The sequence below is a fragment of the Euleptes europaea genome, chromosome 2 (genome assembly GCF_029931775.1).
Source record: "Euleptes europaea isolate rEulEur1 chromosome 2, rEulEur1.hap1, whole genome shotgun sequence".
Taxonomy (NCBI): Eukaryota; Metazoa; Chordata; class Lepidosauria; order Squamata; family Sphaerodactylidae; genus Euleptes; species Euleptes europaea.
The window spans coordinates 9420432-9438558 of record NC_079313.1 but is presented as its reverse complement, the minus strand read 5'-3'; the positions used below and the strand labels follow the sequence as shown (position 1 = coordinate 9438558).

At 52.4% G+C, this 18127-nt stretch overlaps 1 protein-coding gene across 1 annotated transcript in view; it reads right to left on the bottom strand.

Moving 5' to 3' along the window:
• Nucleotides 1–18127, bottom strand: part of GRIN3B (glutamate ionotropic receptor NMDA type subunit 3B) — a 43473-nt gene that overhangs the window by 14315 nt on the left and 11031 nt on the right. The window contains 5 exon segments of the mRNA XM_056867742.1: nucleotides 1861–2006; nucleotides 3009–3770; nucleotides 5015–5303; nucleotides 8400–9059; nucleotides 13382–13521. Coding sequence (XP_056723720.1) covers nucleotides 1861–2006; nucleotides 3009–3770; nucleotides 5015–5303; nucleotides 8400–9059; nucleotides 13382–13521 — 1997 coding nt within the window.

Below are 18127 nucleotides of genomic sequence, written 5' to 3'. Positions count from 1 at the left end.
TCCATTGTCGAACAGCCCTCACCGTCAGAGAGTTCTTCCTAATGTTTAGGTGGCATCGCTTTTCTATTAGTCTAAATCCATTACTCTGTGTCCTAGTCTCCGAAGCAACAGAGAACAAGCTAGTTCCCTCATCAACATGACATCCCTTCAGATATTTAAACGTGGCTATCATGTCACCCCTTAACCTTCTCTTCTCCAGACTAAACAAACCCAGCTCCTTAAGTCTCTCCTCATAGATTCCAAACCTTTGACCATTCTGGTCACTCTCCTCTGGACACGCTCCAGCGTCATGGCAAGTTCTGCCATGACACTTCTGCTCGTCTGAGCAGGGCCTTCTGAGGGGCTACGTTGCAAATGAGCAAGATCAACAACTGCCCATATTGCATGGCTTCTCCACAGTGGCCCACACCCTACGGAACGGCCTGCCCAAGGAGGTCAGGAAGACTCTTGGTATTTCACAAACTATGTAAAACAATTGTTCAGGACGGCATTTTTGTCCAGGAAACAGAGCTCCAAGAAAATGGCAAATGCAATATTGAGCTGCATCAAGAGAAGTATAGTGTCCAGATCACGCGAAGTGCTGGTATCTCTTTACTCTGCTCTGGTTAGACCTCACCTAGAGTACTGTGTTCAGTTTTGGGCACCGCAATTTAAGAAGGATGTAGACAAGCTGGAACGTGTCCAGAGGAGGGCAACAGAGATGGTCAGGGGTCTGGAGACCAAGTCCTATGAGGAAAGGTTGAAGGAGCTGGGTATGTTTAGCCTGAAGAGGAGAAGACTGAGAGGGGATATGATAACCATCTTCAAGTACTTGAAGGGCTGTCATATAGAGAAGGGTGCCGAGTTGTTTTCTGTTGCCCCAGAAGGTCGGACCAGAACCAACGGGTTGAAATTAAATCAACAGAGTTTCCATCTAGACATTAGGAAGAACTTCCTGACAGTTAGAGCGGTTCCTCAGTGGAACAGGCTTCCTCGGGAGGTGGTAAGTGCTTCTTCCCTGGAGGGTTTTAAGCAGAGGCTAGATGGCCATCTGTCAGCAATGCTGATTCTATGACCTTAGGCAGTTCACGAGAGGGAGGGCATCTTGGCCATCTTCTGGGCATGGAGTATGGGTCACTGGGGGTGGGGGGGGGAGGTAGTTTCCTGCATTGTGCCGGGGGTTGGACTGGATGACCCTGGTGGTCAATTCCAACTCTATGATTCTATGTTTCTATTCTATGGAAATGCACTGCTCCAGTGAAATGCACGGCGTATCTACTGACGTAAATACCACCTTCTGCATTGTTTTAACACGTCATGTTTAATAATTATTCTTTATTCAGACGACAGCTTTGTTTCAAATTTCTGCAACCTTAGCCCTGCCACACTGCTTGTGAGATGTCTAATCCTATCGCTGCGCTGATTTACATTGTATAATCTGCACCGAGACTCGGTGACAAAAGTAGGCTGTAAGTAATGTAAAATAAAACCAAAAAAATGAAATAAGACTTCACTGCTTGAATCCTCCAACTGGAGCAGGATAGCTGCGGCTCGGCTATTATCGAGAGCCAGATGGAGCATGCATAATACTCGCATTCTGCAGATGCTCCATCGTCTGCCTATCCATTACCAGGCTCATTGTCAGGTACTGGATGTCACATAGAAAGCCTTTTGTGGTCTCGGCCCTGTTATTTGCGGGGCCACCTCCGTACCTACAAATAATGTAAATAAAAAAAATTACCTGTCTTTAAATCCCAGGACTGATCTCACTGCTTGAAAACATTAACTCTTGTCTTTATAAGTCAACGTGGATCTCACCGGGCTGAAAACGATACAACTGTCTTCTCCTTATCACCCCCGCCCCCGCTAAACCAAACTTACTTGAGCATGGTTATCCCGGCAGGTGTGGTGGGGACGCTGTGCCGTCTCATGTATTCGTGCATGTCTGGAAAACTCTTCTTGATGTATTCCTCTGCGCTGCTCTCCCAGACTGTGCCAAAACGGAAACCTTGGGACGGATGATGCAGCTGCAAAGAAGAACGACAATATTTATCTTTTCAGGAAGTATTTTTTCTTACACTGAAAACACTTTTAACGCTTACAGTTATATGAGAGTGAACAGGATGGAGAACACAAAATGGTGAGAGAGCCAGTGTGGTGTAGTAGTTAGGAGCGGTGGACTCTAATCTGGGGAACCGGGTTTGATTCCCCACTCCTCCACCTGAGCGATGAACTCTAATCTGGAGAACCGGGTTTGCTCCCCCACTCCTCCGCCCGAGCAATGGACTCTAATCTGGAGAACCGGGTTCAATTCCCTGCTCCTCCACCTCAGCAGCGGACTCTAATCTGGAGAACCGGGTTCGATACCCCACTCCTCCACATTAGCGGCAGACTCTAATCTGGAGAACCGGGTTCGATTCCCCGCTCCTCCACGTGAAGCCTGCTGGGTAACCTTGGGCTAGTCACAGTTCTCTCTGAACTCTCTCGGTCCCATTTACTTCACAAGGAGTCTGTTGTGGGGAGAGGAAGAGAAGGAGAATGTAAGCCAGTTTGAGACTCCTTAAAGGTAGAAAAAAATCAGGGTATTAAAACCAACTCTTATTCACATCAATGGGGACAGACGGGGGCGATGGCTGGGGGAAAATGGGGATGGAAGGACCACAGCCTCCCCCAACCACTGTCCAAGCTCTTGGGATGTCCCCAAAGAAAGTAGCTGCTGAAAGGGAAACTTTAAGCAATGGAACGTCAACAGGTATTGTGGGACCCATAAGAGAAATGCGAGTGGTTTAGATGAGGGTTACACGGTTTTGTTCTGATGGCCAGAAAGGATGATGAACAGGGAGGAGCAGAGACTCCATGCGAGAAACTAAGAGGACAGGCAGCCCAATGACATGAAGAGAGCTAAGAAAGGGGCAAGGAGGGACAGAGTGGCAAGGAAGGACAGAGAAAGTTCTAGAAGGAAAGATGGAGGGAGAATGAGAGGCTGAGGTGAAAGGGGTCTGTTACCACAGAAATTCTATCGTTCTGACCTTGGGGTCGTGAATCCCCGAGAGCTCCTCAAACGTCTTCTCCCCCACCATGACCGCGGCCAGGTTAGCCGTGTAACTTGAGAGGACCAGGAGGCAGAAGATCGCCCAGAGGTTCATGAGGAAGCGGCCCGTCCAGCACTTGGGGGTCTTGCTGGAGACGGTGCGCCCAAAGAGGATGGCGTAGCACAGGTTGAGGGCCGAGGAGTAGGAGAAGATCTTCATGCGGTTACGGCCGTGCGGGGTCATCCCGTAGGGGCTCTTCCACTCGTAGAGGGTGAGGAAGAGAGCGGTCAAGTGGAGCGCCACAAAGATGCCCACCCACATGGTCCAGTGGAGGGGCCACATGAAGGCCCCGATGGGGGAGGCTGTGTCCCGGATCCTCACCAGGATGCCCAGGCTGGTGGAGAAGAAGGGGCTGGTGAAGTCGATCACCTGGCTGCGGGCTGAGTTGATGCTGAAGGAGGTCACTGCCATGTGGGCCGTGCCGCTCAGGAGGTCCCCCACCAGCCCGGTCCAGCGGCCGTTCTTCCACGCCCCGTACTTCCCATCCCCCACAATGTAGAGGTCGAAATCGAAGGGCAAATCCTCCGCCAGCTTCTCGAGAAGGTCGATGCAGTACCCGTAGCAGCATTTCTTGTACTCAATGGGCACGGACCCATTCTCAGAGTTCAGCTCCTCAAAGAGGGCGTCCAGCACCGCTGAATCGTTGGTGCGGGGGTCCAGACACAGCTCCCCGGCCGGGCAGTTCCCTTCTTCATCTACCTGCCGAGACCACAGAGGGAGAGAAGAGTCGCAGAAGATATTCAAAGGGAAGCCCTTCATCAATTTACTTGCTAGGGGTGAAGGACATAACCAGTCTCTGATTCAAATCTCTGCTTCTTCACACCACTCAGCTCACCAAATAACTACAAGAAAGGGCTGGCCTATCTTACAAGGTTTGAAGGGATTCCTGACATAATGTACAGGGCGGCAGGGAGAGCGGGGGGGGGGCCTGGCTGAGCCGGGACGAGAGCGTGGCTGAGGAAGGGACGAGAGCAGCGGGGAGGGGTGGCTGCGCCCGGGAAGGAACGAGGGAGGCTGCGGGGGTGGCGGAGAGGGCGGCTGCTCCTGAAAAGGGTCAAGAGCGGCGGGGGGGCTCGCCTGGCCCCTGCGGGGGGCTGGCCGCATCTGGTAAAGGGCAGCAGTGCAGGGGGCATAGGCCTTGGCTAGGGCCGGAGAGCAGCCGAATCCAGCCCCCGGGCCACCTGTCTGACACCCCTGGTCTAGATGGAAACTCTTCTGATTTAATTTAAACCTGTTGGTTCTGGTCCGACCTTCTGGGGCAACATAAAACAACTTGGCACCATCTCCTATATGATAGCCCTTCAGGTACTTGAAGATGGTTATATAACTCCATATAAAATTTAAATGGAAAGGAGCAGTGGAACAGGCTTTCTCAGAAGGTGATGGTGTAGTGGTTAAGAGCAGTGGTTTGGAGCTGTGGACTCTCATCTGGAGAACCAGGTTCGATTCCCCCACTCCTCCACATGAGCAGTGGAGTTAATCTGGTGAACCAGGTTGGTTTCCCCGTTCCTCCACATGAAGCCTGCTAGGTGACCTTGGGCTACTCACAGTTCTCTCTGTGCCAGGTCCGAGCCAGCAGTTGAATCGCAGGGCAATTGCCCACCAATCCAAGCAACCTGGCGACCCTACCCAGCAGGCGGCATTCCAGTGCAGCCCCCTATAATGGGGGCTCAGCAGCTGCAATATGCTCCCAGAAAGTTTGCCAACCTCCAGGTACAAGCTGGAGAACTCCCGCTATTACAACCGATCTCCAGCCGATAGAGATCAGTTCCCCTGGAGAAAATGGCCACTTTGGCAATTGGACTCTATGGGGTTGAAGTCCCTCCCCTCCCCAAACCCCGCCTTCCTCAGGGTCCGCCCCTGAAACCTCCTGCCGGTGCAGAAGAGGGACCTGCCAACCCTACCCCCACCACCACCCAGGTGAAGGAGCAGAGCCCGTTTACCTCCCGGGTGAAGACGAACGGGTGCTCCACCAGGGTCACCACCCGCAGCTTCATGCGGGAGAACCCGCCGCTTTCGGCCTGGTGCTTGCGCTGCAGCTGCTGCTGCCACGTGCCCTCCTCGGTCTCCATCTCGCCCCCCTGCCAGCTGCCCACCGTCACCCACGTGGGCTGGCCCACCGAGTCCCGCAGAAGGCTCCAGATCTTGTAGTGGCGCTCTGTGTGGACGTGAGAGGTGTTGCGGACGAAGACTCGGCCAGTCTGGCCCCGGAAGGACGTGTTGGCCAGGAACCTAGAAGCAGAGAAAGGGAAACAGGCTGGGGAACTCCCGACCAGCCAGACGCCCGCAGTTGTGTCGTTCGCTTACAGCACGCAGGGGTCCCAAATGTGGTGTCCTCCAAGTGTTTTTAGGAAGTGTGCGGGGCCAGGCAGGACTTTTGCCTAGCAAGGCTTCTTATTTATTACTGGAGATGTCACAGGAGAGGGAAGAACCTAAGAAAAGCCCTGCTAGATCAGACCAAGGCCCATCAAGCCCAGCAGTCTGTTCACACAGCAGCCAACCAGGAGCCTCCAGGAAGCCCACAAGCAAGACATAAGAACATAAGAAAGGCCCTGCTGGATCAGACCGAGGCCCATCAAGTCCAGCAGTCTGTTCACACAGTGGCCAACCAGGTGCCTCCAGGAAGCCCCACAAACAAGACGACTGCAGCAGCACCATCCTGCCTGTGTTCCACAGCCCCTCACAGAATAGGCATGGTCCTCTGATCCTGGAGATCATATTGATCTCAGGCCAGAATGCCCAGAGATCCTGGAGCGATCCCGGAGGCTTTCTGCCTTCCTCCAGGTATGGAGCAGGGGTCACTGGGGGAGTAGGGTGGGAGGTGGTTGTGAATTCCCTGCGTTGTGCAGGGGATTGGACTAGATGACCCTTAAGATCCCTTCCAGCTCTATGTTTCTGTGTAAAACGTGTCCTGATGATTACCGGAGTGAGTTTCTTAGAATCTTACAGAGAATTAGAGGGAGGAATGGATAATGGGACTTTGCTCCAAAGCGAGAATGTAACCTTCATATGAAAAGGCTGCATATGTCAGAATGCTGCTTGCTTGTGGTTCGCATTGCGCCCTTTGTGCGATGTTTGTCGGTTTCTCAAAAACATCTGGTTAGCCACTGTAGAATATGGAATGCTAAACTAGATGGGTGTCATGTTGCCGGGTGTGGTGAGGAGGAGGAGAAAGAGGAGAAGAAGAAGGAGAAGAAGAAGAGGAGGAGCTGGTTTTTATATGCCGACTTTCTCTGCCACTTAAGGAAGAATCAAACTGGCTTACAATCGCCTTCCCTTCCCCTCCCCACAACAGACACCCTGTGAGGTAGGTGAGACTGAGAGAGCTCTAAGAGAGCTGTGACTAGCCCCAAGGTCACCCAGCTGGCAACGAATCCAGTTCCCCAGATTAGCGTCCGCCGCTCAAGTGGAAAAGTGGGGAATCAAACCCGGTTCTCCAGATCTGAGTCCTCCGCTCCAAACCTCCGCTCTTAACCACTACAACACGCTGGCAGCCCTGGACTCTAATGATGTGCCATTAGTTTTATGAAACTGATTTATTTTGAGATGATTTTAATGGTCTTAGGTAGTATATTTTATGCTTTTGTCGTGTTAATATTGGATTGTATAGGATGTAGTATATGATGTTGTGAGAGGCTTGGCCGGGGATGGAGGGCAGGGTAGAAATCAAAGAGGAAATGAATAAATGGTTTGCCTAGGGCACCAAAAAGCCTCAGGCCAGCCCTGGATGGGTCACCACACCAACTAAATTTGGACCTTGCGGGTTACCGTGCCAAAAAGTTTGGGAAACTGCTGACCTAAACGGATCGAGACGCAGACACGTCGAGGCAGAGAAGGGGAGACTGTGCGCATTTATTAGCGGCGCCCGTATAGTTAATCCTGAAACAATTAAAGACGGGGGTTTAAACACTGCCCCGTGCTGTTCTTCCGGCTCAGGAGACCTGCTCTCATTTCCAGCCACGTGCACTTACGGTAATCCTGATTTGCGCCAGAGTTTAATGACCTCTTGCAAAGGAGTCCCTTCCAGTCCTCGCGGCAAATCTCAGCGAGCGTGCAGGAAACGCGAGGAGGGGAATGCGACTGTGCTTTAAGCGGTGCGCGGCGGGGGTACTCACACAACGCAAGAAGTTAATTACATTAATATGTTCACAGCTAAGTGAGACCCCGACAGATTCCCCCACAGCAGAAGCTTCTGCTTATCCTCTGTCAGAGTCCCTGCTCTGGAGGATCCCGCAACCACCTGCTCGCTCGAAGGACGTGCGACATTGCTGTCTTCTTTGTATCGGGAGTGGCTGATTGAGCCAATAGCACCTGATGCAGATACAGAGCAAATAAAAAAATCAGAGGCGGCTGCCTGTTGCCACTCTGTGAGAGTCACTGTTCTGGGCCCGTCTTCTCCCTATCAGCCTCCCGAGGGGCAGCTAAATGCTACTGTCTCTCAGCATCAGGTACCAATCCAATGGTTCTCAAACATTTTGGGCCACCGCCCCCTTGATTCCACAAACTCAACCCCAGAACCCCCTACCCATGGTAGCCCCCTGTACAAGCACCAGGTCATTCCTGACCCATAGGGTGACGTCACATCCGGACGTTTACTAGGCAGACTTTTGTTTGGGGGGTGATTTTGCCATTGCCTTCCCCAGTCATCTTCCCTTTACCCCCAGCAAGCTGGGTCCTCATTTTACCAACCTCGGAAGGATGGAAGGCTGAATCAACCTTGAGCCGGCTACCTGAAACCGACTTCCGTCGGGATCGAACTCAGGTCATGAGCAGAGCTTGGAGTCCAGTATTGCAGCTTACCGCTCTGCGCCACGGGGCTCATCTACCCTACCCTATAGAAAGCATTATTCAAAATAGGGATTTGCATGACTCACTAAAGAAGATAACAGTAAACATTTCAAAATCTAATTAAAACTTTGTAGTTGAAATTTATTCAACAAAACTGATGATCCAGTGGTAGCAGCTCTTCAAAGTCTGGAAAAAAAATTCTGATAGTTTCCACCAAATTTGCCAGCATGGTGCCATAGCTCGATCTATTGGAAATGAGTGAACAACACAGTTGAAGGGGCCCACCTCTAGAGCCCCCCTGCTTCCCCCTTGCCTCTTAGTGCCCCCCTAGGTAATCCCACCTTCCCCCAGGGGGTGGTACGGCCCGCTCTGGGAACCACTGAGTTAGCCCTATCCCCCCCCACCGCCCGTTGCAGTGGAACAATCTCCCCCCCCCCTTGAGGAGGCTGCCCAGCGTTCCTCTGACTGAGTTACCATTCTGGGCTCGCTGCTTTCAAACGGGAAGCGCCCACCCACAGGACACTGACTCGCTGTACTTACTGGGAAAGGAAGTGCCCAGAAGATTCGACGCTGGCCACGGGTCTGTCGTTGCAGTTCACCATGCTCTGGATGAGGACCAGCTCGGGCCGGACGTAGACGGCTTGGGACACGGCCCGGGCCACCAGCTCCACCGCGTCCTGGACAAACTGCTCCAGGGAGGGCTGGTCTGCCTCCCCGTAGGCCAGCAGCCCCTGGGGCAGACCCTCGGTCTGCAGCTCGTCCACGTTCTGGGGCAGGCCCAGCACCCATTGGAACTCCTGCATCACCCCCAGCTCCTTGGCTGTCCGGAAGACCAGGCGAGAGGCCCGGGGGTCGCAGCCGAGCAGCACGGCCGGCCCGGGCAGCTCCCGGAACTCTTCCAGGTGCCGGCGGAGGTGGCGCGCCGCCTCCGGCTCGTCAAGGGAGCTCAGGTCAACCACGGCCGTCCGCTCAAGGTCGCCGCGCCCGGCCCAGAGGTCCAGGAAGCCCACGGCGTCCCAGGCCTGGCAGAGGATCAGGGTGACCTCGCGCCAGCGGTTGGAGCGGAAGATGTCAGCCAGCAGGTCCAGGAGAGTTTCGAAGTCGGCGCTCTTGTCCAGGAGCAAGTGGAAGGGATTCTGGGGCAGGGAGAAGGAGAAAAGGAAACCGAGGTCAGGCCGGGCTTGGCTCCCCGCCCGATGCCTGCCCACACAACAGAGGGTGCCCCGCTGAAGAGGGCAGTGATTTGAAAGTTATGCCCCTGGGTTAGAATCATGGAGTCATAGAGTTGGAAGGGACCGCCAGGGTCATCTAGTCCAACTCCCTGCACAATGCAGGAAACTCACAACTACCCCCACACCCCCAGTGATCCCTACTCCATGCCCAGAAAACTGCCAAGATGCCCTACTTCTCCTGATCTGCCTAAGGTCATAGAATCAGCATTGCTGACAGATGGCCGTCTAACCTCTGCTTCAAAACCTCAAGGGGAGGGGCTGTAACTCAGTGGTAGAGCATCTGTTTGAAATGCAGAAGGTCCCAGGTTCAATCCCCAGCATCTCCAGTTAAAGGGACCAGGCAGGTAGGTGATGTGAAAGACCCCTGCCCGAGACCCTGGAGAGCCACTGCTCGTCTGAGTAGACAATACTGACTTTGATGGACCAAGGGTCTGATTCAGTATAAGTCAGCTTCATGTGTTCAGGGAAGGAGAGCCCACCACCTCCCGAGGAAGCCTTTTCCACTGAGGAAATGCTCTAACAGTTCCTAATGTCTAGCTGGAAACTCTTTTGATTTAATTTCAAGCCATTGGTTCTGGTCCGACCTTCTGGGGCAGCAGAAAACAACTAGGCACCATCCTTTATATGACGGCCCTTCAAGTACTTGAAGACGGTTATCATATCCCCTCTCAATCTTCTCCTCTCCAGGCTGAACATACCCAGCTCCTTCAACCTTTCCTCACAGGGCTTGGTCTCTAGACCTCTGCTATGCAGAGGCAGGCAATGGCAAACCACCTCTGAACACCGCTTGCCTTGAAAACCCTACAGGGTCTCCATCAGTCGGCTGCCACTTGACAACAAAAAGAAACCAAAAAAGCCGTGTTAAGTCTGTAGAAGCAGAACAAAGTTCGAGTCCAGGAGCACCGTAGAGACAGACACAATTTCCCAGGGTATCAGCTTCCGTGAGTCAAAGATATAACCAAGGTATCAGACAATATTAGCTTTGACTCACAAGAGCTGATACCCTGGGAAATTGTGTCGGTCTCTAAGGTGGTATTCTCCAGAACAGAAGTTTGCTGTCCAGCAGAGGGCAGCAGAGGCCTGTGGCAAAGTGGAAGACCTCCTTAGCAAGTAAGCCATTGAGGTGTAGTGGTTAAGAGCGGTGGTTAGGAGAGGTGGACTCTGATCTGGAGAACCAGGCTCGATTCCCCACTTCTCCACATGAACAGCAGACGCTAATCTGGTGAACTGGATTGGTTTCCCCACTCCTACAAATGAAGCCAGCTGGGTGACCTTGGGCTAGTCACAGCTCTCTCAGCCCCACCTACCTCACAGGGTGTATGTTGTGGGGAGGGGAAGGGAAGGCGATTGTAAGCCGGTTTGATTCTTCCTTCAGTGGTAGAGAAAGTCGGCATATAAAAACCAACTCCTCTTCTTCTTCCTCTTCCGAGGAAGGCTCCACCCTCAGATCTCCAGTAATGTTCTAACCCAAAACTGGCAACCCTAAGGAAGACTTTTAAAGTCACCGAAGCCAATCACATCAACGACATTTGCATCCCTGTCTTGGAGGCATTACAAACATTAACGGGGGGAAAAAGCCCCCTCGATTTATGCAGGACCGCCTCTCCCCCTCTGGTCTGCCATGACAACTTCTCCCGTGTTAGCAAGGGCTTCAGCAGGAGCCAGCCTGCATATGGGCATATGCAAGAGCTGCCCGTCCATGTGCTTTCTCCGTGGTGGCCCCCGCCTTGAGGAATGGTCTGCCCGAGGAAATCGGGAATGTAAGGACATAAGAACAAAAGAAAAGCCCAGCCCATCAAGTCCAGCAGTCTGTTCACACAGCAGCCAACCCGGTGCCTCTAGGAAGCCCACAAACAAGACGGCTGCAGCAGCATTGTCCTGCCTGTCTTCCACATCACCTGATATCACAGGCACGCTCCTCTGATCCTGGAGAGAATAGGTCTGCATCATGACTAGTAGCCATTTTGACTAGTAGCCTTGGATGGCCCTCTCCTCCATGAACATAACCTCTCCCCTCTTAAAGCTTTCCAAGTTGGCAGCCATCACCACTTCCCGGGGCAGGGAGTTCCACAATTTAACTACTCTCCAACTCTCCTGGCTTCCCGCAAGCTAAGCAAAACTGAATTATTCAAGGGGGCTTTTCAGCACGGGTAATAGGGTTGCACTGTGCAAAATGGCTTTATAAACTTGCTTGGATAAATGATTAGCAGCTGTGGTCTATGCTGCTGTCCTTAGCTTAGTGTAAGTAGAATTGGATTATGTAATTTTTGTTCCGCATAATGTGACCTGGGAATAACCACACTACGCTTCAGTCCTTTGTGGTGGTTCCAGATTTCTAAAATCCTAATGCATTGGTTATTGAATGTCCCATTTTATCGACAGTACTGACTCACTCTGCATAATCTGCCTTGAGTCGTTGTGAGAAAGGCGGGCTATAAACAGGGTTGCCAACCTCCAGGTGGTGGCTGGAAATCAGACTCACAAAAAACGGGCTACCCAAACTTCTCGCAAAAGCAGTAACACCCAACTGTTTATCTGAAGTGTAGCAACACACCGATATTTCACAAGGTTGGTTACATGCAAACATAAATTCAACAGAACAAAATACAGCTGAGACGCAGCAGCCAGTCCTGGTAATAATCTCCAAAAATAAATGAGGTAAGTCTGATAAGATAAAGCAATCACTGTAGTCAAGAAAAAGAAGAGAAAGGAGGAAGAAGAGGAAGAAGGAAGAAGAAAGAAGAGTTGGTTTTATATGCCAACTTTCTCTACCACTTAAGGGAGACTCAAACCGGAACAGACACCCTGTGAGGTGGGTGGGGCTGAGAAAGCTGTGTCTAGCCCAAGGTCACCCAGTTGGCTTCGTGTGTAGGAGTGGGGAAACAAATCCAGTTCACCAGATTAGTCTCTGCTGCTCATGTGGAGGAATGGGGGAGTCAAACCCAGTTCTCCAGATCAGACTCCACCACTCCAAACCACCGCTCTTAACCACTACACCACACAAACTATTTGATGCTTGACCCAGTGTTTTTCTCACAGGGAGACCCGTAAGTCAACAGACCAGATGGCCGTTTCGATTCTTCAGTCTTCTTCAGCTTTCTCGTGTCTTCCCTAGATATGTGATAGAAAATATACACTGTACAGAATCAACCTTACCTAATTGAAATACAGACAACAGATGAATACAGTCAAACTTACCATATTACAATGTCCACTACATTTCTATATGTGGTACATCATACAAGCAGCCTCCCACCAGGGATATCTGTGATACAGTTTGCCGCGCCTAATTTAGTACGACAACCTCCAGGTGGTAGCTGGAGATCTCCCGCTATTACAACTGATCCCCAGCCGATAGAGACCAGTTCACCTGGAGAAAAGGGCCGCTTTGGCCATTGGACTCTATGGCATTGAAGTCCCTCCCCTCCCAACCCCACCCTTCTCAGACTCCGCCCTCAAAATCTCCTGCTGTTTCTCAACCTGGAGCTGGCAACCCTAGCCATAAATAATGTAAATAAATATCAATCAATCAATCAATCAATCAAAACCTTTAATGGCATATATATAAATAAATAAATGGTTTCCAGACTTTCAAGCTTTCTAATATTTTTAAAACAGTAGCAGCAGCAATATTAACAACAATACTCAGAGAGCATTGTTTTGCCCCCTAAAAATTAAAGGTAATAGTATTCCCCTGTGCAAGCAGAGGGTCATTATTGACCCATGGGGTGACGTCACATCACGACATTTACTAGGCAGACTTTGTTTACGGGGTGGTTTGCCAGTGCCTTCCCCCAGCAACCTGGGTACTTAATTTACCGAGCCCAGAAGGTTGGAAGAGAGAAGAAGAGTTGGTTTTTTATATGCCGACTTTCTCTACCACTGAAGGAAGAAACAAACCGGCTTACAATCACCTCCCTTCCCCTCCCCACAAGACACCCTGTGAGGTAGGTGGGACCGAGAGAGCTCTAAGAGAGCTGTGACTAGCCCAGGGTCATCCAGCTGGATTCATGTGGAAGGGTGGGGAAAACAAATCCAGTTCACCAGATTAGCCTCCACCGCTCATGCGGAGTAGTGGGGAGTTGAACCCGGCTCACCAGATTAGAGTCTGTCGCTCATGTGGAGGAGCGGGGAATCAAACCCGGTTCTCCAGATTAGCCTCCGCTGCTCATGTGGAGGAGTGGGGAATCAAACCTGGTTCTCCAGGTTAGAGGCCACCGCTCCAAACCACCGCTCGTAACCACTACACCATGCTGGCTCACCAGGCTGAGTCAACCTCGAGCCGTTTACCTGAAACCGAGTTCTGCCAGGATCGAACTCAGGTCGAGAGTAGAGTTTGGACCGCAGCACTGCAGCTTACCGCTCTGGGCCCTAAACTCACCCTCAATGGGGAAATGCCGCTTGAGCCCCACGGAGTTTGCAAGCTGAATCTGGATGGGGGGAGGATAAGAGAGATTGGGGTCTGCTCTCGGCTGCATGCACCTCCAGCTTCCTCTCCCCCCAGGTGAGAATTAAGGGGGTCACAACAGAGGCTTGGTCAAAGGAGGGGGCGGGAGAAGGAAGAAAGCGTCCAGACCAATGAAGGCAGTGCTTGTCTAAGGGGTAAGAAGAGTGGAGAAATCGGAGGGGGCAGAAGGTCTCGAACCCAGGCCTCCAGACCGAGTGGAGATCCAGATCCTAGTCTGACACTCTCAACCGCCACACCATGCTGGCTCTCATTATTGTATTTTCACGTTGCTTTTATCTTATCTCATTTTATCTACTTATTTATGAGGACCAGTCAATGGCATGTAAGAGCGCACAAGCTTTCCAGCTCAACAGAACTCTTCTTCAGGCCAGACGATTAAAAAAAAAAGGTTAATAAGCAAAAAGAGAAATTCCTCAGACTGTGACGGTGAATCCTGATCAGACCTGCATTGTGCACAGAGCTGCCGCCGCCTTTAAATCCCTCCCAGGTCTTTTGGGCAAGAGGTGATAAATCAATTAAACTCCGGAGTTTAGCAATTTCCCCAAATTGTCTCTAATTACCCTCTAAGCCAGCGAGACTCAAAAACCCTTTTCGGAAGACAGCGCAGGAAAACATCTGGCAGACTGTTGCGCTCACTCGGGAGACCCATTTCGGATGCCGCACGAGGTGCAGAGCCAATCAGGCCAAATGCTGCATTTCGCTTCCCGGACTGTCTCTCGGGGACTGAGCCCTGATTCTCCGGGCTATGGCGCCCACTTCAAGTTGCCAACCTCCAGGTGGCACCTGGAGAGCTCCCGCTGACCAAGATCATCCCCCCTGGAGAAAATGGCTGCTTTGGAGGGTAGACTCATAGGCATTATACCCTGCTGAGGTCCCTCCCCTCCCTAAACCCCACCCTCCCCAGGCTCCACCCCTAAAATCTCCAGATATTTTCCAACCCGGAGCTGGCAACCCTAGGCTCCTCCGGGTTGGGAAAAGCCTGGAGACGTGCGGGTGAAGCCTGAGGAAGGCAGATTTGGGGGAGGGGAGGGCCCTCAGTGGGGTATTATGCCATAGAGCCCACCCCTCCAAAGGGCCCATTTTCTCCAAGGGAACTGGTCTTTATAGCCTGAAGATAAGCTGTAATTCCAGGAAGTCTCCAGGCCCCACCAGGAGGTTGGCAATCCTAGCAGTGACAAAGAAGGGCCAGAGAGAAGGAGACATAAGAACATAAGAAAGGCCATGCTGGATCAGAACAAGGCCCATCAAGTCCAGCAGTCTGTTCACCCAGCGGCCAACCAGGTGCCTCCAGGAAGCCAAGCAAGATGACTACAGCAGCATCTATCCTGCCTGTGTTCCAAAGCACCTAATACAGTGATGGCGAACCTTTTAGAGACCGATTGCCCAAACTGCAACCCAAAACCCACTTATTTATTGCCAAGTGCCAACACGGCAATTTAACCTGAATACTGAGGTTTTAGTTTAGAAAAAACAACTTCCCTGGACTCCCTGCTGGGCAGCGAGGAGTCCAGGGAAGGGGGCAGGGCCTTTGAACTGCTCCATGCTGCCTGCAAAAACTGCATTAGAACAAAAACTGCATTAGAACAAAAACTGCATTAGACCTAATATAGCTGGGAACCAGACATCCATAGTGGTACCTTCACATTCAGAGGCAGTCTACCAGTTGTGGGAGGGCTGTATTCTCCATTCTTGAGGAAGTCCTGGAGAGACCTAGCAGGCATTTGCTGGAATCAGGAAAGTTTTCAGGGAGGGACGGAGGGAGGAAAAGGAAAGGAAAAAAGGAAGGAAGAGCTTTCTGGCCAGGGAAGGAAGGGGGCTTCTGGGCTGGTGAGTAGGGCGGCAGCCACCTCGTGCGCCAAGGAAAGGGGTTTTTGGTGGGGAAGGGGGCTTCTGGGCCAGCATGAGAGGCAGCTGCAGCCTCGCAAGCTGAGGAAAGGGGCTTCTGGCGGGGGGGGGGGGAGAATGAGGCTTCTGGGCCGGCGCGCTGCCACCTTGCGCGCCCAGGAAAGGGGTTTTGAAGGGAGAGGGAAAAGGGGGCTGCAGGGCAGCTGCCTTGCGACCCAGGAAAAGGGTTTTTGCCCATGGAAGGCACCGAGGGAGAAAGGGAAGGGAGCTGGAGGGCCGGCTCGCGAGGCTGCAACCGCCTCGTGCGCTCTTCAAAGGGTTTTTTGGCCAGGGAGGGGGGGAGGGAAAGGGAGAAGGGGGCTGGAGGACGGCAGCCACCTTGTGCGCCCTGCAAAAGGGGTTTTGGCTGGGGGAGGGAGAAGGGGGCTGGAGGGCGGCAGCTGCCTCTGCGCTCTGCAAAGGGGTTTTTGGCCGGGAAGGAGGGGAGGGAAAGGGAGAAGGGGGCTGGAGGGCGGCAGCCGCCTCGTGCACCCTGCAAACGGGTTTTTGGCCGGGGAGGGGGGGGAGGGGAAAGGCTGGGCGGTGGAGAGTGCAGGGAGGGGGGTGGGGCCTTTGAACTGCTCCGCGCTGCCTGCAGGCAGCGCAGAGCAGTTCAAAGCTGGCAGCGGGGAGTCCAGGGGCGGGGCCCCGCCGCCCAGCTGAGCCTGCCTGCCAGCAGAGAGGGCGACGCGTGCCAGAGTCGGCACGCGTGCCATAGGTTCGCCAACACGGATCTAATATAACAGGTCTGCTCCTCTGATCCTGGAGAGAATAGGGATGCATCATGACTAGGATCCCTTTTGACTAGTAGCCATGGATAGCCCTCTCCTCCATGAACACGTTCACTCCCCTCTTAAAGACCTCCAAGCTGGCAACTATCACCACATCCAGGGAGTTCCAAAATTTAACCAGATACCTCTAGGAAGCCCCCAAACAAGACGACTGCAGCAGCAGCACCATCCTGCCTGCGTTCCACAGCACCTAATATAATAAACATGCTCCTCTGATGCTGGAGAGAATAGGTATGCATCATGACTAGGATCCATTTTGGTTAGTAGCCATTGATAGCCCCATCCTCCATAAGAACATAAGGAAAGTCATGCTGGATCAGACCAAGGCCCATCAAGTCCAGCAGTCTGTTCACACAGGGGCCAACCAGGGGCCTCTAGGAAGCCCACAAGCAAGACAACTGCAGCAGCACCATCCTGCCTGTGTTCCACAGCACCCAATATAATAGGCCTGCTCCTCTGATCCTGGAGAGAATGGGTGTGCATCATGACTAGCATCCATTTTTACTAGTAGCCATGAATACTCCTCCATGAACATGTCCCCTCTGAAAGCCTCCCAAGTTGGCAGCCATCACCACATCCTGGGGCAGGGAGTTCCACAATGTAACCATGCATTGTGTGAAGAAATACTTCCTTTTATCAGTTTTGAATCCTCTCCCCCTCCAGCTTCAGCAGATGACCCCGCGTTCTAGTATGATGGGAGAGGGAGAAAAGCTTCTCCCTGTCCACTCTCTCCATACCGCATCGACAGCTCCTCATAGGGCCGTTGCTCCAGCCCTATGATAGTTTTTGGTTGCTCTTTTCTGCACCTTCTCACGCTCCGCAATATCCTTTTTGCGACCCCGCAGGAGGCTCAGAGCTCTGGAACTGGGCGGATCCAAGGGCCTGGGTGGCAGTGGTGGTGGTGGGGGGGAACAATGGGAAATGGGCAGAAATGAAGAGAGGAAGAAGACTGAGTGTCCAGATCACGCGAAGTGCTGGTATCGCTTTACTCTGCTCTGGTTAGACCTCACCTAGAGTTCAATTTTGGGCACGGCAATTTAAGAAAGATGTAGACGAGCTGGAACGGGTCCAGAGGAGGGCAACAAAGATGGTGAGGGGTCTGGAGACCAAGTCCTATAAGGAAAGGCTGAAGGAGGTGGGTGTGTTTAGCCTGAAGAGGAGAAGACTGGGAGGGGATATGATAACCATTTTCAAGTACTTGAAGGGCTGTCATATAGAGGAGGGCGCTGAGATGTTTTCTGTTGCCCAAGAAGGTCGGACCAGAACCAACGGGTTGAAATTAAATCAAAAGAGTTTCCATCTAGACACTAGGAATAATTTTCTAACAGTTAGAGCTGTTCCTCAGTGGAACAGGCTTCCTCAAGAGGTGGTAAGCTCTCCTTCCCTGGAGGTTTTTAAGTAGAGGCTAGATGGCCATCTGTCAGCAATGCTGATTCTATAACCTTAAGTTGATGATGAGAGGGAGGGCATCTTGGTCATCTTCTAGGCATGTAGTGGGGGTCACTGGGGGTGCGGGGGGAAGGTAGTTGTAAATCTCCTGCATTGTGCAGGGGGTTGGACTAGATGACCCTGGTGGTCCCTTCCAACTCTATGATTCTATGAGTCCCAAGGCAGGGACCTAAGGTTCGAAGAGAGAACCCATTTGGGCGCTTGGGGCCTTCCTGACCGGATTCCCCACCAGGACGGACAGCCTCTGCGCTCTGAGAGACATCCAGCAGCTCCCGGAAGAGATTTAAGATGCCTGGACTGCGGCCATCTCCTTCGCCAAACGGTTTCAGAGGGAAGGGAAAAATAAAATAAAAGCCGTGCCACTGAGTCACGCTGTCGTTCGTGTCTCTCGGCGAGAGGCAGGAGGGAGGCGCGAATGCCTGGACAGCACCTGCAGAGTTAGCC